General features: G+C 37.8%; 1 protein-coding gene across 10 annotated transcripts in view; it reads right to left on the bottom strand.

Moving 5' to 3' along the window:
* Positions 1-23,847, bottom strand: part of VPS13D (vacuolar protein sorting 13 homolog D) — a 223,547-nt gene that overhangs the window by 150,146 nt on the left and 49,554 nt on the right. For 7 of the 10 annotated variants that reach the window (XM_075906827.1, XM_075906819.1, XM_075906820.1 and 4 more), the window contains 14 exons: positions 23,338-23,464; positions 20,598-20,778; positions 18,653-18,835; positions 14,514-14,742; positions 12,407-12,617; positions 10,478-10,649; positions 9,813-9,925; positions 9,107-9,316; positions 6,112-6,377; positions 5,826-5,959; positions 4,225-4,380; positions 3,253-3,478; positions 2,335-2,409; positions 1,253-1,459 (listed from right to left, as the gene is read on the bottom strand). In XM_075906827.1, coding sequence (XP_075762942.1) covers positions 1,253-1,459; positions 2,335-2,409; positions 3,253-3,478; positions 4,225-4,380; positions 5,826-5,959; positions 6,112-6,377; positions 9,107-9,316; positions 9,813-9,925; positions 10,478-10,649; positions 12,407-12,617; positions 14,514-14,742; positions 18,653-18,835; positions 20,598-20,778; positions 23,338-23,464 — 2,490 coding nt within the window. The remainder of the gene's footprint in view (positions 1-1,252; positions 1,460-2,334; positions 2,410-3,252; positions 3,479-4,224; positions 4,381-5,825; positions 5,960-6,111; positions 6,378-9,106; positions 9,317-9,812; positions 9,926-10,477; positions 10,650-12,406; positions 12,618-14,513; positions 14,743-18,652; positions 18,836-20,597; positions 20,779-23,337; positions 23,465-23,847) is intronic. The other 3 variants (XM_075906823.1, XM_075906824.1, XM_075906826.1) reach the window with 1 other exon arrangement.

Raw genomic sequence — 23,847 nt, 5'->3', positions numbered from 1 at the left:
ACTAGTAACCACCCTCCAGTTTATTCTTCAGCACAAACCACTGCCTTCTCCCCTTTAGCCAGGCCCTTATGTATCTTACAGTTTTTGTTCTGTTCCCCACCCTCTCTATTTTAATTAATAGTTTCCATTGTGGTATCTTGTCAAATTCTTTACCGAAGTCCAAATATACTAAATCACTGCACTTCCCTTAGCTAAAAAAAAATCAGCTATTTTCTCAAACAAGGAAATCAAGCTAGGATTATATGATCTTTGGTAAACCCCATCTTGCATTACATATCCTCTACCATTTAATTATCCTTTCCATCACAATTTATTCTAAAGAACTGCATATGACAGTGGTGAGACTAAAAGGTTTGCAAATGCCAAGATCTTTTTTCCTCTTTCTAAAACCTAGGCACAACATTCGCTATTCTCCAGTCATACGATTACACCTTGCTACCAGACTAGCAATCTCATGAGCCAGTTCTTTCAATACTCTTAGATGGAAATCATCCAGTCCCACTAAGGTGAATGCATTAAGCTCTTTACATTTTTCTTCCACTTCAGCTGTAGTAATATTATTTCCTAGATATTCATTTCTATCAGCTCTACTGCCTTCATGCACTGCTCCATGTTATCATTCCTGCTGAAATCTGAAACAAAGCATTAATTTGGTATTGGGGACATACCTAGATTATCTTTAATTCTCTTTTCCATCCACGCTCCTGAGTGGTTCCACCTCATCCTTCCTTATTTTCTTTTTATTTTCAGACCTAAAAAACCTCATTATTTTATTTTAATTTCTTTGGCAAGACTTAATTCAGCTTGACTTTTGAAAAGTCTCTCTTTATTCCTCCATTGTCTCATCTCCATGATGTAAGATCTCTTTGATGATCAACCCTTTTTCTCTTCCCTCTAGTCTCTCTGCTTATTTCCAAGAAAGGAGGATGGGTGCAGCGCTTTGCTATGATTTTGTTCAGTTCTTAACAAAGCAGAGCACTGATCTCAATTAGTACTTTTATGCTCTATCACAATACAAGCAGCAACATTACCGCTATTCAATTTTATAGTCATTTTATCAATCAATATCTTATTTTTGTGCTAGGCATTCACACAATTGTTTACATATATTTCTTTGTGGAACTCATATACACAAACAATTTCAAACATTTTATCTGGACCTAAAAAAGGGGAACTCAAGCTATGAACATAGGCCCAGAAGAATTCTTCAAATTAAGGAAGCGATTAGAGGACAAATAAGAAAAATACTCACGTGAAAAAGTTAACTCAGCTAGGGGAACATCACAGTCCATACAGTCATCAATGAAGCAAATGCATATGCTTTCTGCTTTAATCTCCACTCCAGAGATCAACTGAACCGGCACAGTCGCCTGGCTACCTCGACCTCCAGAGGCTAATGACTGTGAATTCAAAGGTTCAGCATTCTTAAATAACCAGCTTGCTGCTTTTTTCAACTGGCCTTAAAAGAAACAAGCAAACAATCCAGTAATTTGTTATGAACATTATTTCAATCATTCATACAAAATAACCCAGAAAAGTAATCAAATGAATCCCCAACAAAAACAAAAAGTTATAGCAAAGTGGTATAAGGTTTGTTTTATTTAAGGAAAACAAGGAAATTAAGGTTAGGAAATATAATGGAATACTCCTTTATCAATAGAAAGTAATCTCTTAAGGTTGCAAACTGAGAAGCAACAAAGTATTTGCTGGATTAAAATCTGAGTGACTATAAAAAGAGAAGGTAAAATGACAATGGTAAAAAAAACCAAAAGAGAATCTTGTGCCTTAATTTGATTTTGTTTCTAGATATTATGTGTAAAAAGGAGTACAGAGGCAAACTATGCAACAAGAAAAGCATGAAGATTAGTGTGTGTAACGGGAAACATAAGGTGAAAGTGAGAAACACATGCAGCATAGAAACTGATGCGAATTTCTAGATTTAAAAAAGAATGTTAGGATGAATTAGGATAAAAATACTTGATTCATGTAACAACTACAGGGGAACTGCAATCTTGCTAATTGATAAGTTTAAATAAATAAAATACAGCATTATGGTGATGTAAGTGAGGTAAATCATTAACACACAGACACTTAAAAAAGAAGAATATTTAGGAGACAGGGAATAACCAACAACAAGATAATATTTAAAGAACATAATATGAATATTTAAAGGATGTAGCTATGTATTTTTTGATGGCTGGATGATAGAACACACTATTTTCCATTTTGTCGCTGTTTCAAGAGACTGCTAGTATGTCTATTTGATGTATTAAAAACCAGACTCTAATTTACAAAACTAAAATTGCAAATGACGGAAAAATTATTTGGAATTACCTTGGCAAATCAAAAGAGCTTTACGACAATCATCCATACTAAATCCCAGGTCCTGAAGTCGAGCTAGTTGTACTTCTGTAATTAAAGAAACATTTAGCCACTCTTTTGCCCCCATATGAATTAGTTGCTTTATTTTTATAAAAATGGAATGTACTATTGTTTAAAAAATTAGTTTTTCTCCATAAGTGGACCCATTCTGAAAGTATAAAAGATTGCTACTTAAAGAACAGCTAAAATACATTAACATTCAGAGATGCTTTAGGCCAAACATTCTATTTTGTTAAATATTAATCTGTTAGAACACAAGCTAGATATCAGTTCCAGAAGGTAACTTTAGTGTATGCAATTTAATACTGTACTAATACTGTACTAATAATTCTTGGATTCATACATCAAATCCTTCAATGTTGTGGAGGCATTCCTCATCCCTCCATTATGCCTAAGAACTGCAGTACAGAAGACAGAGCCTATTTCACTCGTGAATGAGTATTTCCTTGATTTCATAAAGTTGTGCTCCTAACTACACTTTAAACAAACTTTTTACAAAGACAGTAAAGTGTTGTTAGAGGAAAGGGAGACACCGATGATGATTGTTTTACATTATAAGTCTCAATAGAAACTATTTAAAAGCATTGTATTCCTCTGCAGTGATTGCAACCTAAGCATTACTGCATTCTGCTAAAGAAGGAAGGCAAATACTTTTTAAAATTGACTGAAAGCTAACACTGACTAGTCTACTTTCATATTGCAAGCAGAATAACAGAGTTTCATCACTATTTGATGGCATCCATCACCATATCAGATTTTATATAATCAAGCTACAGCCATCTGTTTTGTTAAAAATTACATCTGGCTTTACTCTGCAGAAGCCTCCTTAAGGCATGGAAAATGGCTTTAGTCTAATAGTTGAATGCATACCAAGAACTGGATCCAATATGTGTTTAGATACGTCTCTGTTTTCAGATGTTGATGAGATTTCATTTTCCCAAGATAAATTGGAAAGATTATTAGCAGCAGTCTCGGTATCCAAGACACAGGACTCAGGCACAGCAGCACCGGTCTGCCCAGGGATGGACTTTGCAATGGCCAAAAACAGCTGCACATCATTATAGGATAGTCTGATGTCCAGGGCTTGTAACTGAATCTAAAAGAAATTTACAAAATCCAATATGATTAAAGTGTCAAACAGACATTTTTTCTTTCATTTCCATTTTGTATGCAATACATTAGGGCAACACACTGCCAGAATAAAGGAAACCGTATCACAATGAGACATTTACATTGTTTCAAAGCCATCATACTAAAAATGCCGTTTCTCTCATTAACCAATTATGCGGAAATTTTAAATATCCTAAATGCCAACAACTGCAGGATAAACCATCTCGACATGTCCTAGAACCTTAGCTATTAGTAAGTTCCTATCCAGAAAAAGGATTAACCAAAATCCCCAATCAGGAAAGGTATTTTTGTTTTGATTTTAAAGGGGGAGGAGGACTAAATGTATTTCCTATAAGCAAATGTTAATAAGATGACTTACTAATTTTGTTTGTAATTACTTCTTTTACTAAACTTATGGACAAGACTCAAAAGTTACCTTGTGGCATCACTTGCTTTTTGTCGTAAGTTACTTTTCCCTATTATTTCTGTAAAATAAATGTATTGAATTCCGCTAAAAATTCCAGCAGAAATCACTCTATGCTTACTACTAAAAACATGTTTCCTGCTTTTCTGCCTCTTCGTTTTATTTTGGAAAACAATTTTGTCTTATTCTTTTCTTACGTATGTGACAAAGCACTATTCTGAATTTCCAAATGTGATGAACTTGTGGAATGTATTCTAGACTATTATGACAATGAACAATTTTTTTTCAGTCACTTTCTTTGATCTTACCTCTAGAATTGGTGGGAAATCTTCACTATTGAATGCATCCAACAAGCCTGAGCCCCTAGGATAAGACGAATTCCCAACAAGTTCCATTTGAATATATACAGGATCAATGATAGACAGTGCTGTGTCCTGCTCATTTCCCAGTCGGCAAGAAAAAACCTAAATGAGTGAAAATCAAAATGCATTGATAAACCGAGCAAAATTTCGCATGAGCTCTTACAGCTTCCAGAATGAAGCTCTCAACTCCCCTTTGTAGGGGTAAGGGTACCCGCAGGGAGGGAACAAGAGATACATTAAATAAACCAAAAATGGTTTTAATCAAGCCTATTTTTAAGGATCTTTCCCCTTTTACTTTCATTCTTAAATTGACGAACCCCATTTCATGGAGAGACTATGTAAACAGAGCTCAAGATGATTATTATTTTAAATATTTTGTCTGAATTCAGGGCTTAAAGAAGGCTGTTTCGTCTAGATATAGAAGTTATCTGTTATTCACAAGCCATGAGCTATAGGAACCATTTTGGGGAACAAGGGGTGGGGATTGGAGGAAGTTAGGCAAGAAATTGACTCTGTATTCATAGCCCATTCAACCATTGGTCTCTGTTGAAAATATCAACTAACTAGCCAATTAATATAAAATGTAGTGGTGATTTTTTTTCCACATAGGCATTTACCTATTACAAGGTAGACTGAAACCAAAAAATTTTAAGTACGCAACCAAAAACCATTAGGTAACTAACACACTCTCCTCACGTGACCTGGATTTGAACTGGTGACCTAGACAAGAAAGGCTCTTATATCACCCAACAGTATAATAAGAGCATTTTAATCAGAGTATCATAACAAAAGAAGCCATTAGACTGGGAATTAGGAAAGTTTTGCGAATCTAAAGGGAATCTCAAATATTTTATCAAATAGAATTTCTAGATCTTATTGACAGGAATTTAATATATAATATTTTAAAAGAGGATTCACAGATTTGGAACCCTAACTGTATCTGAAGAATCAAAACTCAGTTCAACTAGCTTCAAACCAAAAGCTTGTATTTTATTCTGTAGTCAACAGTTGGAATCGGTGCTATTGAAAGATTATCAACATCCCCCCCACATCTCCAAAGCTCGTATGAAAATTAAATATATGCAAACTGAACGTAAGAGTTCCCTACTGCACACTATATATAAGAGTTTAGAAGATAAAATTTCCATAGGTATATATTAACAAAGTTTGACATAAAAATCAAAGACATACATTGTCGCTAAACACCTGAAAAAGTATTTGAGCAATACCATTGCAGACAACAGTTGTTTGCAAATTCAAGTTTAAAGGTTAGGCCATCGAGAAGATGTGCCTGATAGTTTGAGTTTCTAGCCAAGTATTTTAATACTATAGTACAAGCAGTGTGGAAATGGCCTTTATACTGTAATGGGTTGAAAGCACTTGATAAGGAAATTAATAAGTTATGGTAGCAAAGCACTCCAGAAACAATTTTTAATGTATTCTATTTATCATTGCATTTCAGTCAAAGCTTTTACTAGTAAAACATCTTAGTTACTTAATCCAACATTACAATAAATGCTTATAAAATGCAAATAGTTTCATCTTACCTCAATATCAGACAAACTACCAGAGAAAGGTCGATCCACCAATTTGGGCTTGTATGTAAGGACAGTGGTTCCTTTCAGAATAATTGCATTGGTATCAAAACTAGACATGTCTTCAACTACCACAAATTCAGTACCTGACCAAAATAAATGACACACAATTAACTGTGAAATCCCCTGGCACTTGACTTGATTCTGCTTCATTATTATTCTGTGGAATTTAATGTAACAGCTCCTAAAAGCAAACAGTCTAATCTAATTTGTATAAGCATTAAAAGTATGTATTTACCTGTTACATTAATCTTGACTTCCAGTTGTTTTTCAGTAGTCACCTGGAGAGAAGAACGTTTTGTAACTATTCCACTTTTCACTGTTTTAGGAACTACAGTTGTTTCACTGCTATAAGTGCGTTGTCGAGCAGAAATCAGATTATCCTGCTTTTTAACATCACTGGGAGTATGTAGAAAGTCATGAACAAGCAGCAGCCAGTCAAATATTAAAAATACACGAAGGTTGTTCAGAACAACTGTGAAACAGGAGGAATCCTTAGTGGATCTAATTTACAAAAAAAAAGAAGACGACCATGTATCATATCAATATCATATGCTAAAAAAAATGTTCTTTACTTCTGGCATCTGATTTTCCACCTTAAAATTAATTTTTATATTAAGGTTAAAAAATATCAAGTGAACAGGTAATATAGTGGATTTTATGTGAATGTAATTTGCTTACATGCAGTTTTCTGAAACTATTAGAGATTTTTAAAAGGTCTATTTTTTACATCAGTTTGTGTTTGGGCTTATTCAAAAATAAAAAATGTTTATAACAAAATAAACAATGAACAATGGTATAATTAGGAGGCTTAAATTAATCATAAATTTACTTATATAACCATCTTTACTACAATGAAAATATTTGTGACAAAGTCAACTTTTAAATTTTAAATTTTATTTTTGACATCTGTTCAGTATTATTGCTGATGTATTGTGTGTGACGTTTAAACCAGGCTCAGTGCCTCTTAAAAAAGATTAAAAATACAATATGTCTCCTCTAACATTTTGACCACATTTTGTACCACAAGGAGCTTCTCTATCATTCAGGAAAAATGCTATCCTAACTGAACTTTTTAGCACCACACATTTTGAATACCCCTTCCGAAGGGACAGAAAATTTGACTTAATCTGGAACTCAATTATATCTAGTCATGTTAAATGGAAAATATTTCAGTTGTTTAAATACCCATGAATCTATTTTATATCTGATGCATTCTAAACTGTACAGTCCCTAAAGAAACATAATTCCTTAGTAATAAGTGACATGTATGCCCAGCCTTTAACAATAAAATCCTTTAACCCTCCTTGACTCTCTGGGATATTTCCTAAAGCAAGAGCCAGGGTAAAACTATTGCTTAATCCTACAAAATCTTTTATCTAGTGCCAAGGAGATATTCCGCAATGAAAAAGCATAGAACAGATAGTATATGGATAGTGCAAATTACTGAAATGATTAGTAACTATATTTCATATGATGTGATCAACAAAGCTAAAATCTTTAAATGCTCAATCTGACTTGCCATATAAATACGAGGATCAGTCACAATCATTTCATTTGATTACTTCAAGCACTATTTTTAAAAATCTCTAGTATAACCGTAATAATTGTTGTTGCTAAGTATCTGTAGCTATTCTGAGTTCAAATAGTACGCAGACATCTTCCAGGGGTACATCAACTCATTTGTCTAATTTTCCAAACTACATAAAAAGAACTAATCAAGTCAGTTCAAACCACAATTCCATACAGTGACTAGTTTAGACTGTTCTATAATCTATACACTGAAATAGAAGTACAATATTTATATTTCAATTCATTTATTTTATAATTATATGATAAAAATGAGGAAGGAAGCAATTTTACAGTAAAAGTGTGCTTTGACTCTTTGCTATTTTTAAGTCTGATTTTGTAAGCAAGTAGTTTTAAGCGAGGTGAAACTTGGGGAGGAGGGTGTAAGAAAGACAAATCAGCCTCCTGAACAGGGTACAGAAGCCAAGAAAGATTGAGAGCCACTGTAATAGACTAAGCTGTCAAATATTCCTGAACCACATTTTCTACAGTTACAGTTTAACATATTCATTGAACCTATATAACAAATACTTAGGATTACTCAGATACCGGTTATAGACTTATAAGGTAGAGGCCTACAAAAAGATTATGGATCATGAACTGGAATGAAATATACTACAAAAACTGGTATTAGTCTGTGTTCTCTAGTGATTTTCATCAAAAAAAGCTCAGAGCATTTTACAAATATTAAGTGAGTTCCACAAGACCCATCTGAGATATCACACTGATTTTACAAAGTGTGAAAGAGAGGCCAGGCCAAATGACTCTCTCAATTCAGTCAGTGAGTTTATGCCAGGACTTGGAATACATCACAAGAGCCTTACTTCACTTTCCCATCCTTTAACCAACTAGACAACACACATCCCCTAATAAAATATAATTAAAAATATCAGATTTTAACACTAAATATTGTTATGTGCAAAACAGATATCATTTTCTTACATGGTTACATTATCATAAGGTACCTTATATGTCAAACATTTAACTAGAACTACACAAATCTCAAATTTCTAGTGCTTTCAAGCATTCCAAGAGTATTTGATGAGCAAGACAAACAAAGGAAACAATGCCCACTTACACTGAGGAAGCATGGGGATTTACTGTTAAAATATGTTATGTAGATGAGGCACCATTTCTGGATTTAACATCCCAAAAATGAAAAGAGCGACATCTACTGGAATGTTATTTTAACTGCAAATACATAAATCCTTTGAGTAAAAATTCCATAATTTAAATACATACTTATAAATATGTATCTGTATAGCTAATAAAGATTTCATTTACAGGCAGGTAATTTAAAAAAACCCTACAAAATGTAAGGGTAAAGAAGAGTTTATTTTGAAGAAGAAATACCAACATTCGCTAATTATAAAACCCACTTCACCTTTAACTGTCCCTTGAAATGTGATAACCATTTATGCTAAACAATCTGTTCTTTTTTTATCTTTAGCTGTGACACTCTTAGGTTTCCCAAACTCAAAAAAGAGCTCTGTGTGAGCTCAATAGCTTTTCTCTCTCACCAACAGAAATTGGTCCAATAAAGTATATTACCTTACCCACCTTGTCTCTCTTGTTGACTGACAACTACGGTAATGCTGCGCATGTACAAATATTCATTCATATGCCAATGTGTTATTTAAAAAAGAGCTCCTGGATTCACCCACCTGAAATGCAATTCAATCTGTATTGCTCCTTTAGTACTACTATTCTTTGATGACTGAAAGATGCAGTTGAACACATTAGGCATGCCTAAAGTTGTCTTCTGTCCAGCATAACGAGTGTCGAATGCCATCATAGAATGTGAAACCAAGTTAACAGATTTTGTCTCATTTGAGAAACTCTCAAAAAGCAACTTGGATTTCTTAAAGTCAAACCTGGTAGATTAAAATAAAAAAAAAAATCTGTTACAAGATTCTTCCAACGTATACTCATAAAAAAACCCCCACTACTGGATCTTAAGTGTCCATGCAATGCAGACAGGACCTCTGTTTTTAAGGATTATCCTGAAAATCCTTTCATTCCAAAACTGCATGGAATCCCATCGGTCTTGGAAGGATAAAAGGCTGAGTCAACCCACCTGCAACTTGAGCCCTTGGTTTTCCATGCAAAGCTCAACTATTAAGTGACTGTTCTTATTACAAATTACAACTTAGAAGAGGAGAGGAAATTAAGGGGCTTAGAGTAATACAATACTCTCCCATCAAATCATCTAATACAGACTTCATCCATCTTATCCATTCTGTGCAAATATTTAAGTATCAATTTGAATGATAAATCAGCATAATTTATTTTCTTTATATAATAATATTAAGAAAAGTATTATACTTCGTAAGCATTAATTTAGACAAAAAGCAGTTGTCAAAATCATACCTGGCTAATGAGCTGAGTCCATCCTTTCCTTTTGGATCAACCAGTTCCAGACTCACATTAACCATGTCAATAAGAAAAGACATAGATGTATACACTTCTCCACTCAACACAGTCTGCAAATGAAAAATAAGATTTCCTATAAAACACCTTGATTATTTCAGATCCTTGATTTAAGAATTTTCTAACGACCAAGTAAGCAAACATTTATGAGGTCATATACAGAATTTTCCTCAATTAAATTTGATTAACATATTTCAGAAAAATAAACTTTTAAAATAATTGTAATCTCAACCAAGAAAAATGAAATTCAGTTCCACAGTAATGTTAAAAAAATAAATTTCATTTATTTTATTTTATTTTTATTTTTTTTAAATCTCCAAGCCTGTTTAAAGCCACTGCTATCCACGGACAATTACTACTGTTCATAATCTCTTTTCAAAACAATTTCTGATGCAAGCAGTGACAATAGAAAATTATGATACAAAATTACAAATAGGCTCCTCTTTATTCCTCTGATTGTTCCTGAGACAACACAGAATTCCCCAAACACAATGAGTTCATTTACTAGAACCTTTATTACCAGTGAAACAGTGTCATTTAACAAAACCTAGACAGGACTTATTTGTGCATGTTTTTAAGCTAGCAGAACTCAAAGTTTCTCTCACATGAATTCTTGGATCCTGCAGATCATAAGGTCGCATAAACTCTTCTATAGGTTCCCCAAGGTTACTCTCCAATAGTCCTCGAATAAGTTTATATTTACTCAGATCCAGAGAGCAATGGACTGATGACAGATTGCCATGAATTGATATGTTTGGAACTGCGTGACTTATCTCCCTATAACAGAGAAAGAAACAATGTCATAAAACCTTCAATTGGAGTGCTTATGCATGGGAAAACAATGAATTGCAGCATCTTTCATCTACATATAGGTTTCAATGGTATCTGGCAAGTATTCTTTCATTCAAGACATGGTACCAATTTAAGTGACAAATCACAGGCTCATTGCTGCATTTTAAGGTAAATTTTTTAAAAGCACCGAAGGGACTGAAGTGCTAACATCTCACTGAAAGCCACGTGGGTGCTTTTGAAATTTTTACTCTAAGCCTAAAAATGTCCAAAAGTTCTTGACTACTTTCTAGATAAATATGAATTATAGAAAATGCTTACAGTGTTTTTATTTTTTACACTTTATTTTGCACTTTGTTTAGTGCTTTATACATTGGCCGACTTCCATGGTTTTGGGTGGGATTTGCTAAGGGTCTTGAGCAGTGTTCCCTTTAAGGTGTGCACCTGCACGGCCGCACACAAAACATTCTAAGCCCACCCACCTCCACTGCAGAGCCGCACAGCAGCACTCATCTTCCTGCTGGCTGTTCCAATGGCTGGGTCTGTCGCTGGGGGTTGGAGCCTCACCCGCGTGGTGGGCAGGCAAGCGGCTGCCACCAGGGGTTGGGGCCTTAGCCGTATGGTGAGCGGCTGCTGCTCGGGGTTGGGCCACATGGCAGGCGGGTGGCTGCCAGCGGGGGTTGAGGCCACAACCACAAGGAAGGCGGGCAGCTGCTCCAGAGGCCAGGACTGTGTAGCTCAGATACTGGTGAGGGAGGAGGAAGGAAGCTGGGTAGCCCCCTCAGAAAGACACCAGTAAAGTGTGTCCAACAATGAGTATACACTCGACTGGCCACATGCAGATTTTTCAAGACTGGGTTGTTGGTCTTGTTAGTCAGTTATACAGGAGTGTGGGCAAGGGCGGACCTAGACTAGCTGCCAGCTACTGGCACCCTAGGTGAACCATGCAATTGGCGCCCCCACCTCCAAACCCCTCAATGATATTGCGCCACCATTTGGCACCCCATTTAACTTGGCGCCCTAGGCAACCGCCTAGTTCACCTATATGGATGGGCCACCCCTGAATGTGGGGCATTTTACAGATACATGCATCATAAGTAGGAACCTTTGGAATGCCATATACGTGCAGGATCTGCAAACACAGATCAGATGGCTGGGTTGGCGGGGGCCAATGGCCCAGTCTGTCAGTATATGTTAACTAGCATTCTGGTAAGTCACATGAACAGCTCCATTACATTAAACACTATTCACTGCAATAGGCACAGCACCTGTTGTCTACAACTCACAATATTTAAGAATAACTGAGGTTGTAGTGTGCCTGTATACCTAGAGGTGCAATCTCTAGGAGGGAATTTGGGTGCAGGAGAAAGTAGAGAAGAAGAGGATGCTGGCTCAGGGAGGGGGCTCCAGGCTGGAGAGTGTTGGGGTGAGATGTAGGGTTGGGGTGCTGAGCAAGCCACAGGCTTGTGGCTGTGAGGATGCAGGAGTTTGGGCTGGGGTGTATGAGGGGCTCAGGGCAGGGAGGCTGGGTGTATGATGGGCTTTTTTCAAGTACATGTAAAAACTATAGTATGAAGTGCCTCATATTTACTTAAAAACTCCTTAGCTGTGTAACATAGGTAGCAATATTTCAAAAATATCAGTAAAAATGGGGGGAGACTAAACTGTGTATTCCACTGTGGAGTTAACATTATATATTAAACCACAGTATAGAGTGTGAAATTATCCAGATAATTGTGGCTCACTTGTCTAAGTTTCTCTCTACTTGCAGCTTTAATCCAAAAGGTTCCGTTAAGAGACTTCCTCCTGTCTGCCTCACAAAGTAGGAAGGGAAGTTCAGATCTGCACTGGTGTTCTCTTTTCCCTTAGAATATTCTCCAGAGTATCTCTCTGCAGCAAAGATGTCCATGTTCTGCAGATCAACCACAATGCAGTCTAACAGGCAGATATGATCCTCTGGAAGATACACAAGATTCAGATATCAATAAGATTAAGCATTCTGAACCAGGGGAGTTGACCACCATGCTGGGTCCCTGGAAAAGGTGTCACACGGTCATCTTCTCCCCAGCCTTTACAGCTATCCAATACATAGCACTTGTGCGATGATTTAAAGAGCCCAGAGCTCCAGGTTCCACCTCTGTCACAGTAGCAACAGTGGCAGCCAGGAGCCCTGGGCTCTTCAAAATCATTGGATCCTGGGGCAGTTGCCCCCCTCTGCACCTCTCCCCCACCGTCAATGGGCCTGTTCTAAACTAATGAAACCACCTACAGAAGAAAGTTGACTTTATTATGGAAATAATTCTCTTCTGTTTATGTTCTGCTGCTGCTGCACTCATCACTGTGGTATCTGATACACATATGCATTAACTCATACGATCAATTCCTCAATTATGTGAGCACAGAATGTGTCATGGAATCCATGTCATGCAGCAGAACTGTGCTACAAAATTTAAACTTTCATGTTCAGGCAAAAGTTATATTTCTAATCCTTGTTAGGGATGTTAAATTTAGATTAACTAACTAATCAAACAGTCAATGGGATTTCCATCAACCATTTGATTGGTCTATAAGGGCGCCTCCACCTTTGAACTGTAGCAATAGCCTTCTGGGCTTTTGCTACAGTTCAAAAGCGGAAGCCCCATAGGGTGCATGGAGCCAGCAGGGAATTGGCCCTGTGCTCCCTGCAGCACCTGAACATTTGAAATTTACAAGAACCCCAGTGAGGCTCTTGTACATTTCAAAAGCAGAAGCCCTGGAGGGAGCGGGGGCCAATGCGGGACTCCCCAATCCCTGTGGTGCCTCAGCCTATGAAATATACAAGAGCCCCAGTGGGGATCTTGTATATTTCAAAAGGAAGCCTAGCAGTGAGTTCAAGGGGCGACTCCCCGCTGGCCCCGCGCTCCTTACAGCACACAACTCAGCCTTTGAAATGTACAAGAGCCCTCGTGGGGCTCAAGTGCATTTCAAAAGCAGAATCACAGCAGAAGTGGCAGGAGCAGAGACTGCTTCAGCTCCCGCTCACACCATTTCCCACCGTGCCTCTACCTCCCCTGCCTCGCACGGAGATGGTGCTGGGGGGCACTGGCTTTTAAGCCAGATCCCCCCCAGCACCAGCTCTTGCTGAACCCCTTGCTGTCTCTCTCGGATAGAGGCAGCAAGGGGCAGGGGGGAGGGAGGAATCGACTAGTTGCTTCACTAGTGACTAGTTGCTTATGTCCTTAATCTTTGTGGTTGCAAACATAACCTTAAAAATGTGAATGGTGTAGTAACATCTCTCTGAGTTTGCAGAGTGAAAACGGCAACAACAAATTCCGAAAGTTAAAGATAAACACAAAAATCTCACCATTGTTAATTACATTACTGCTGATCACTGAAAGCCCAATCTAATTCCTACTGATTTCAGTGAGAGCTGGATTAGACACATGCTCACATATATAAACTGCTTATTACTCATTCCCAGAAACAAGAATTCCAAATGTTGACTGCTCTGCTATCCAAATCTTCAGCTTCTTCCTTCCTCTATAAGGAAGTTATGCAAGAAAATAAGGAACATAGGACCTAATATACCGAACACGTTGGTAGTTTCCATATTTCATTAAAATTTCATTTTTTTTTTAAATCTTAAAAATGAAACCTTAGATTTTGAAGTTCAATTCTGTGGACAAGCAGTGTATAGGGAAATCTAGCTAGGTTTTTATCACCATGGCATGCATGGTCTCTCTCTTCTGTTATCTATGGTGTTATGAAATTTAATTACAACTGTTCAAAAAGGAAGGACACATTCCTACACCCTCCATATGAATAGTAAAATGAGGGAAAGTTAAGTAGGCTGCCCTATTATCTCTCACATACCTGGATTGTCAGAGATTTGTGTAAGAGGTGATTTTGGTGGTTGTCCTTGCTGTTTAGTCAATGTACTCAATCCAGACTCGCTTTTCAGATTCATATTAGTTCCAGAAGATGATCTCATGAATAACCCTTCTGTCGGGCTCATAACCCCCTTAAATTCATCTGAACTTGTTGTTTTCTTTATGCTATGTTTTGGGGTTCCCAGCGGTGAAGAAAATGGAACAGAATCCTGTTAGTGAAAGGAATACGGTGATTTATATTAGAGATTGCACTTCTCATTTTAAAATAGATTAATACATGGAGTATCGATGAAGTAATTTTCTAAAAACTAAGAAAAGTGGAAAAAGTAGTATAACCACTAACCATAAACAAAATGATCTATTTGAAAAACAAAACAAAATGTCACTCCAAATTGTGGCTCTCCTTAAATATTAGAACAATTCCAAAATGAAGTCATATAATCACATATGAAATTTTTGTCCCTGTTTTTAAATTACTCATAAATTTTCACTAGAATAAGATTTACAGTCTAATACATTTAGAAAATAGGAGTGAAAAGTCTACATAGACTTTTTTTAAACTTTCAGAAAAATATTTCATTAAAATTATTAATTAAAGGGGTAATATATTAGATATTTCTGATATAACTGCAAGTGTCAGATTTCATACATTTTATGATCCATTTGTGCTAATTATTTTCAGGCCTTTGAACACTTGGGTAAAAAGTTTTCAATGGTGCCTTTCCATATACTCTAGGCACCTTATGCATGACATAAAATGCACCCCAAGTGCAGCAGAACTATTTCTTTAACTCTCCATTAGTCCACAACATAAAAACCCATATCTCTTTTCCTTAAATCATTTCCCACCTTTACATTTACAATTCCACAGAAAGAAGAGGAGCTTTGTTTATGATTAGTATTACACCTTTTCTTCACTTAGATTTTAACAGTTTTGTGCACTAAAGTTTTCCATCTTCAAAACACAATATCTAAACATCAGAAGATTGCAAAGGACCTACTATTTTGCTTTTTAATTTTCTGGGATTTCTGAACAGTGGGAAAGGAACTAAAAATACGTTAATGTCTTGGGATCTATTTACTACCTCCCCCCATTAATGCTCATATACCTCTCACTGAGCACTTCTGGGGGGTTATACACCTTCTTTATAATCCAAACCCAATTCAAAGTTACCTTTATGGATTTGGGTTTTTTTTTTTTTAAACACACCCATTAGATTAAACTACATTTCATCTAGCTGTGCACTAATTACAACCTACTTTTCTCATTTGCTTCAGCAATCTTGTATTTCTCACTTTCCTACCCCTACTACTAGAATTTGTTCTTTCAATTTTGTGCTGTGCTTGAGATGCTTCAGAATGGCACCCCACTCATGAGCAATTAGTAATTTCCATGTCTTTAAATTTTCCCTCAAATGCTTCCTTTTAGTTTTAAATTTTTCTAGTTGTAAAGTTTAAGGTTTCTTTATATGCAACTTTTATCATATTCCTATCTAGTTAAAGAGCATGCAACCCAAAAATCACACCCATAAATTTATAAATTTATATTTAAAAATCCAAACATGGTCATCTTCAGGCATGTATGAAAAACTTAAAGGAGAAATAAGTGTAAGAACACAGCAAAATAAACTGAAATCCAACACTTATGGAATTCTACAAAATCACTGCAAAAAATTCACTTTTTAATATATAAAGTAACATTTTTATATTACGTGCATGAATGCTGAATTCCACAATGATCTTTTTTCTTTAAATGAACACCCAACACCTCTGAAAAGATATATTAATACCTCACATAAAATGGAATCTTCGTATGCACTGCCTTGCAAAATCAAATCCTCAGAAATAAATGAGTAAAAGAAAAAATTCAATTAAAGACCCCAAATGACACACACATCTTGTATTATTCAACATTTACTAATACAATTGCTTATGCCAAGACTTAAAGTGATTGATATTCATACATTTTCTCCCTGATTGCCAAATATTAATGTAAATACCATTTTAATCTATCAATGCAGCAACATTGCAGGGTGTCAATTCACCATTAGAATTCCATTATCACCTTGTAATAAACACACTTCACACTTTTAAGCACAGGTTGGCAGGAGTGTACTAGCAATCAAAATAAGCACAGGAAATAGGTTGAGAACAGCACTCCCCATGACGTCATCGCTGCGTACCCCTCAAACTCCGCCCCGTGTCATGTCCAGCATGCGGCACAAGCGGCGGGTCAGGCTCTGCGTGCCGCATAAAGCATGGACACGAAGCCACTCGGAGTGAGGGGCAACGGTGTGCGGACACGACGGCCCACTGGATGATGGCACATCGGGAAATTCCCAGTATCCAGCTGGGCCAGTCTGCCCCTGCAGGTTGGACTTCGCTGGTCCGGCACCCTCAGTACCTCATTGATCCTGCAAGAGTAGATTTGCTGGACCAGGGAAGGTTCCTTCCCTCGTGGTGATGCTGCCACTAAGCTAGGGCTGCTGTCTCAGACTCTGGCCCTCCTACTGCCAGGGCCAAAGTTCTGCAGTTGGGGCAGAGCTCCACAGTCACCTGGCTCTGCAGCTGAGGTAGAGCTCCGCAGGTGTCTGGCTCCACAGCTAGGACCAGAGCACTGCAGCCAGGGTGGGGGGATGGGACTGGAACTCTGTATTTCTCTATCCTTCCCCCCTCCCTTCTCTCTCCTCCTGAGTCTCTGGTGCCCCTTACAGCACTCCTGCCTCACCGCCAGACCTGCCTCTTCCTGGGCTCTGGGGTCCAGGAACATCCCATGGTCCATGCCAGGCCATGGATGTTGCCAGACCATGGAGTCCTGGTTAAGGGAGGTACAACCTGAAACTGATCCCAAACCTACCTTGCAGGTAAAGGTGGAATAGGAAGGTTCCATACAAATTCCACATATTACACTGTTCCTCTTCTCATTATCAGGATCACTTAATTTTGCTTGGTTTTGTTATGGGGAAAGGGAGGAAGGAGAAAATGCATCACACCACTTCTGCTCTAAAACTCCTCTCTTATCAAGAACATTCTAGCTATTCTTAAAGATCTGGCCCTACTTGACTTTACTGACCCAATGGGAATTTTATCTGGCTTTTGACAGCTGGTTCAAATCCTGAGATTAGAGACAAATTATTGGAAGAGCACTGGCAGTCAGGCAAAGGAACTGAAAGACTTTTTGTACATCTCATTCAATATTATGAAACCATTTTATTAGCAGCAAGACAGATGAGACTGTAATGCAAAATAATATAGAAAGATGGGATAAACTTGTTAAGAAATGGGAACCCACAAAATCATTACACTGACCTTTACGAGAAAAATATACTATCAGCTAAAGCAGTGTTTCTCAAAGTGGGCTGCAGGTGGCTTTGGGAAGTTGCTAGGGGGGCTGCGGTCCACTGAGAAACACTGGATTAAAATACTATATTCCATTGTATCCTCTAAAGTGTGTGGTGATGTAATAGCCTATGGGCATAGAGAAGAAAAGAAAATTCTCTGGACACTTTGAATGACATTTAATGACATAAAATAGATGCATTAAAAAAAAAAAAAAGATCAATACAGGCTGAACCTCTCTAGTCCAGCACACACTGGTCTGGCAACATCTACGGTATGGCATGATTTTAGTTACCTCAATGTCTGCTTATCAAGAGCATGGCCAAGTTTCCCAGAGTCCCATAAAGTTTATTTACAGCCACCAGTCCTGGCTCTCAGGATTCTGTGCAGTTATTCAGCTCTAATTTACCTTTACATAAGAACTCAGCAAGCAGTGGAGATGCTGGCAATGCTGATAAGTGTAAGCATATTTGTTATGCTTGATCTATGTATTTCCTTGTGTTGATACAGTTAATTGTTGTGAAGAGAGCTGATAAAGCCTTGGCTAAGCGTAGGCTTATATATGGCATACCAGTACCGTAATACATTATTAAGCAGCATTGTTCTGTTTATTTGCTAGGGTGAAATAAAAAGGGGGAGAAAAAAAAAAGAGACCCATTCACTACAATATTGACTTCCTGTGGTTCAGTACCGATCAGGTCTTGAGGGTGCCAGACTAGAGAGGCTCAACCTGTAAGGAATATTCTTTCAATTCAGAAAGATAATATACACAATTGTCCTTACCTTGTCTTTTAACGAGAAGGTACCTGGTGTGTCTGCAAAGAGAAACTTGTTCTTAACTTTCAATTTCCCAAGATTAGCCACAATAAGATGGTTAGACTTGGAACTTTCAGGGATAAGCAGAACAGGAGCACCAGCTTCAATGTCAAGAAAAACTCGAGAGGCTCGCTGTGCCTGATTTCTCACCTGGTGGAATAAAAATCCAATTTAAAATATAATTTACCACAGAATAATTTACCAGAAGGCAAACATTTTTGATAATCCTGTAACATCACTAATCATTTTTGTAACCTCACTAATCATTTTTGTAACCTCTCTGTATATAAGCTTTTCAAAGGGAAAATTTATTTTCTAGTGCGTTTAATATCTGATATGAAATTGCTTTCTCCTCTTACTGCACTTAGCCATTTTATTATTAAAATACATTCATAGGCAGTCCAATTAAATTTTTGCTATGTTACTGACAAATGTTGATAAGTAGCATGTTTATATTACACCTGGAAACTATATATAGATGGATTGAAACCTGAGAAATTCTAAAATTTCTCCCCACCTACAATAGCAAATTCTTGTTTCAGCTATACAGAAACAGATGACTTGTTTGGAAAGAAAGGGCTGATGAATATTGTGAAAACAAGCCAGAAGTCGTGGAAGAAGAGTAAAGTATAAAATATTTTACTGTCCCAGCCAAACTCAATTACATATTAAGATGGTAAACTGAAGTAAAACTGAACTATTAAAAATATCAAAATTTCAAGTTAGCTACAAAATTGTTATTTACGTTCATCCTAGATTGAAAGGAAGTAAATAATCACATCTGTAAATCATTACAGCTAACAATATTTTTCATCAGCTCTCTTAGTGAAAACAGATCAGGCTGAAATTTGAAAAGCAAATGAAAGAGAGGGTTTTGACTGTCTACATCAAATCAGCAAAATTAAACTAAGTAGGATTAAGAATTCCTGAAAGAATCAGGCATTCTTTGCAACAGAGAGAAGAACCAATCTAAATTCAGAAAACAGGAAATTGGAGCCAGCATTTACTGTTTCACCTTCAGAGTTTACCTTACAGTCAGATAAAAGCACAATATAATCAATTCCCACAGGCCAGTGAAAAGCAAATGAATTGTATGTAATCTCTCTTCATTTCCTGACACAAATAATCTCCACAAAAATGTATAAACATGGCAAAGAAGAAGCCATAAAAAATTCTTTATACAAAATCCAACATCTCAAATATCTGTCATTATCAAAAGATATGCCATGAAAATGGCTGTTTCTTCCAACAGAACCCCAAGATGTTTCTACATTTTGACACTTTCAGAATACAAATATTTCTATTACATTTCTGAAAAAAATTATATTACTAAAATAATGTTCAATCACCTAATAAATACTACTCAAAAACAGGAAGAATTAACTTGTAGAGTAAGAACAGTTTAGGATTTCAGATATTACAAACGGAAAAAATCAATTAGATCATCATATCCATTCTCCTGCAGAAAGGGGATACAGTTTCCTTGTAAATTCACCAATTAGAACTTCTACAAGAGATTTATAATTTTATTTTTTTATAATACAGGTGTGACACACAGGATAACTGTTAAAAGACTGATTGAACTTCATTTATTGGCCCTGGTTGCATTGCAAAAAATTATATGCTACCATAATCACAGAGATAAGTATACACTTACCCGTGCACATTTAAAATGTAATTTTTTGGGGAAAAAAAATCAGAAGTGATTTCCAGTAAATTTGATCCCTCATAACATCTCATATGCTAGCAATGTTATGCATCTCGTATAATATAAAGAAATCAGACCTCATTACAGCCTAATACTTCTCAAGTTTCTGTGAGATGATGTGGTAAAACAAATGAATGACATATTTCAAAGCCAGGAATGTCTACACTATACTAAGAAAAATGTTGGGGGAAAAAACAAACATACTGTTTGTCCTTCAATTGCTGCTCTCTGGCGCCCTAGGACATCCTGAAGCTGAGTGAAATGTTGGATGAAAGATACCACTTCTGCCTGAAAGCGCTGAGTATGCACATACTGAACTGATGCCATCCGCAAGCTGACACGAATATCACACTCTCTTTGTAGCAAAGGGTCAGGTCGCCCATACCTGTGATAAAAAAAATAATTGAATAAAAAATTAAAAACCTCTACACAATTTCAAGTTCACTTACACCTGAACAGCAACATTTGCAAATTGTTACAATAAAAAGTGATCATTTTAATAATTGTAACAATACCTTACACTTGTTCAACTAAAAACTGAACTTACAGCACAATTTGAAAGAATAAGTTCTTAACTAAATCCTAAATTACTATGCACTCATATATATACCACTGTGATTAAATCAAGCTATCAGAAAAAAAATGAAATTCTGAATTTTGACTTATCTTTAACTTAGTAGGTCATGCCTATATTTTGCAAATATCCAGAACAGTGATATTTTATCTCTCTAACACTGTCATAAGTGGCAGTAAAAGAACATTCAACTCTGAATGTCAATGTGTTCTATTAGTTTAAGTTGATCTTCATGCTAACAAAACAATTTTGCAAGTGACAGAATAATGAAGACAAGACATTTAACTTCAAAACATTTGAATACATAGAACAAAATGTCATTTAAATTGAGCACAACTGCTGTAGGACAATGTTGAAAAGGCCTAACTCTAAAAGTGAGACAAGTGGAAACAAGTTTACTGTAGTTCACAGATGGTACCAAAGGTATCATTTGTACTGAATGGGAAGCTTTGAGGACACAATAAAACTCCAAACGTCATTAGTAGGGCTCGCCAAACCGTGGTGAGCCCCGCTCTCCAGCCGTGCTGTCCGGTGATCTGTGCATGCGCAGATCACCCAAACCCGGCTCTTGTGGGTTTCAATCTACTCGCCACGAGCGAGTAGATTGTATTATTTGTCGAGCCCTAGTCATTAGAATAGTTCAGATTTTTAATCATAACACTAGCTGATCCCCTTGAGGGGTCCAAAGATTGCTGGCAGTATAACATTGAAGGAAGTCCCCTCTCTACTCTGCACACATCCTCCCTTCCTTGCTCTTTCTGTATACAAGCAGTCCCCGAGTTACGCGGATCCGACTTACATCGGATCCGCAGATACGAACGGGGATTTTCTCGCCCCGGAGGACTGGAGCGGCGGGACGCCTGGTCCTGCCGCCCGCCTCCTCCGGGGCGAGAAAAGCTGCTCCCCGTCTCCCTGGTCTGCTGCGGGAGCCAGCAGACCAGGGAGACGGGGAGCAAAGCGGCGCAGGACCCGGGGGCCAGACCCGCGGCCGCTTCCAGATCAGCTGGAAGCGCCGCGGGTCCGGCCCCGGGTCCTGCGCGGCTTTGCTCCGCGTCTCTCTGGTCTGCAGACCAGGGAGACGCTGAGCAAAGCGGCGCAGGACCCGGCCGGACCTACGGCGCTTCCAGCTGATCTGGAAGCGCTGCGGGTCCGGCCCCGGGTCCTGCGCCGCTTTGCTCAGCGTCTCTCGAGTCTGCAGACCAGGGAGACACTGAGCAAAGCCACGCAGGACCCGGCTGGACCCGCAGCGCTTCCAGCTGATCTGGAAGCGGCCGCGGGTCCGGCCCGGGTCCTCCGCCGCTTTGCTTCGCGTCTCTCTGGTCTGCTGGGGGGGACGCAGCTAGTGTCCCCCTCAGCAGACCAGGGAGATGTGGAGCAAAGCCTGGGGCCTGTGGTAGAGCAGGTGGGGCGCTGCCGGTTGGTCCCGCAGCACCGCTCCTTGGCGCTACTGGACCAACCCAGCAGCACCCCAGCTACTCTGCCCCAGGCGTCCTGATTTAGCCGCTGCTGAAACTGACCAGCGGCTGACTACAGGAAGCCCGAGGCAGAGTTGCTCTGCCCCGGGCTTCCTGGAATCAGCTGCTGATCAGTTTCAGCAGCAGCTGACTTGGGGGCGCCTGGGGTTCTTAAGTTGAATCTGTATGTAAGTCAGAACTGGTGTCCAGATTCAGCGGCTGAATCTGGATGCCAATTCCGACTTACATACAGATTCAACTTAAGAACAAACCTACAGTCCCTACCTTGTACGTAACCCGGGGACTGCCTGTATATACACTCTGTAGCCTGCCACTATGAAAAATATGCCACTGCTTCCATAAACACACAGCCCTAGGCCACTAAAGACGACCATGGAGTTATGTGCATATACTTTTTCTGGGTCTGATGCCAACTTCCTTAAAATGAGACTTTTGCCTCTATGTTAATGGGAGCTTTTTCTTTGCAAAGAACTCAGGATGAGGTCTTTACTGTGTTTATCTACACAACATGCTTCTTTCTAAAGTTTTAAAGTTAACTTTTGCTCTAATAATAATAAACTCTTTGTTTAACAATAGTATCAAGTAACTCAAAACAGTTAAGTTAAAAAAACAAGGTGCTATTTTATTTAGAACAGATCAAACTTGTTTTTGTTTTTCAAATCACTCTTGGCAGAACCATAAACAACTTTTCTAAAAAATGCCTTCCCAGGTATATGTTGATTAATTAAAATTACCAATCAAATTCCTAAAAAAAGTATACAATAGATACAACAGTAGATTTTTTACATCACAGCTTTCAAGATAGAACAGTTTATAAGCTAAACATTCTGTTGTTTTGTTGTTGCTTTAATATCCTGTTAAACACTGTTCAACAAGAAAATGTTCAATTTCTTACTTGTAAATTTGGAAAATGAGTGCCTCTTCACCACTTGTAGTGAACCGTTCTCTATAAAACTCTCCATGAGAGGTAAGATCACTTAGGGACAGGCTTCCAATGCTTCCCTGTAGGGCTAAGTCTCCATCTACAAAACAAGAAAAGGCCATTATCTACCTTCGAGAATATTAATATTAATTAACTGTCTGAAATAAATCCCTTGTCATTGCATGATACAATTACCTTTACTAGGACAACCTAGACTTTAACAGACTATTGAAAAAACAAAGAAATAGGAAAACACAAAATACCACATTCCAAAAATCAAAGCAAATAATTTCCATAAGTAAAATAAAGAGGCTGTGCTAAATAGTTTATGTTGGCAAAAATGTTTGCATATATAGACTAACCATTTCATTTCATGTGTGTGGGGTTCCCTCTAAAGATGTGAAAGGTGAACCGGTTAGCTTCATCCTTACTGTTTCCAGTTAACTGGTGGGGCTGCTGTGGTCCCATGGCTGAAGCATCCCC

The sequence above is a fragment of the Pelodiscus sinensis genome, chromosome 23 (assembly GCF_049634645.1).
Source record: "Pelodiscus sinensis isolate JC-2024 chromosome 23, ASM4963464v1, whole genome shotgun sequence".
NCBI classification, from domain to species: Eukaryota; Metazoa; Chordata; order Testudines; family Trionychidae; genus Pelodiscus; species Pelodiscus sinensis.
This window is presented reverse-complemented; position numbering and strand designations above follow the sequence as displayed.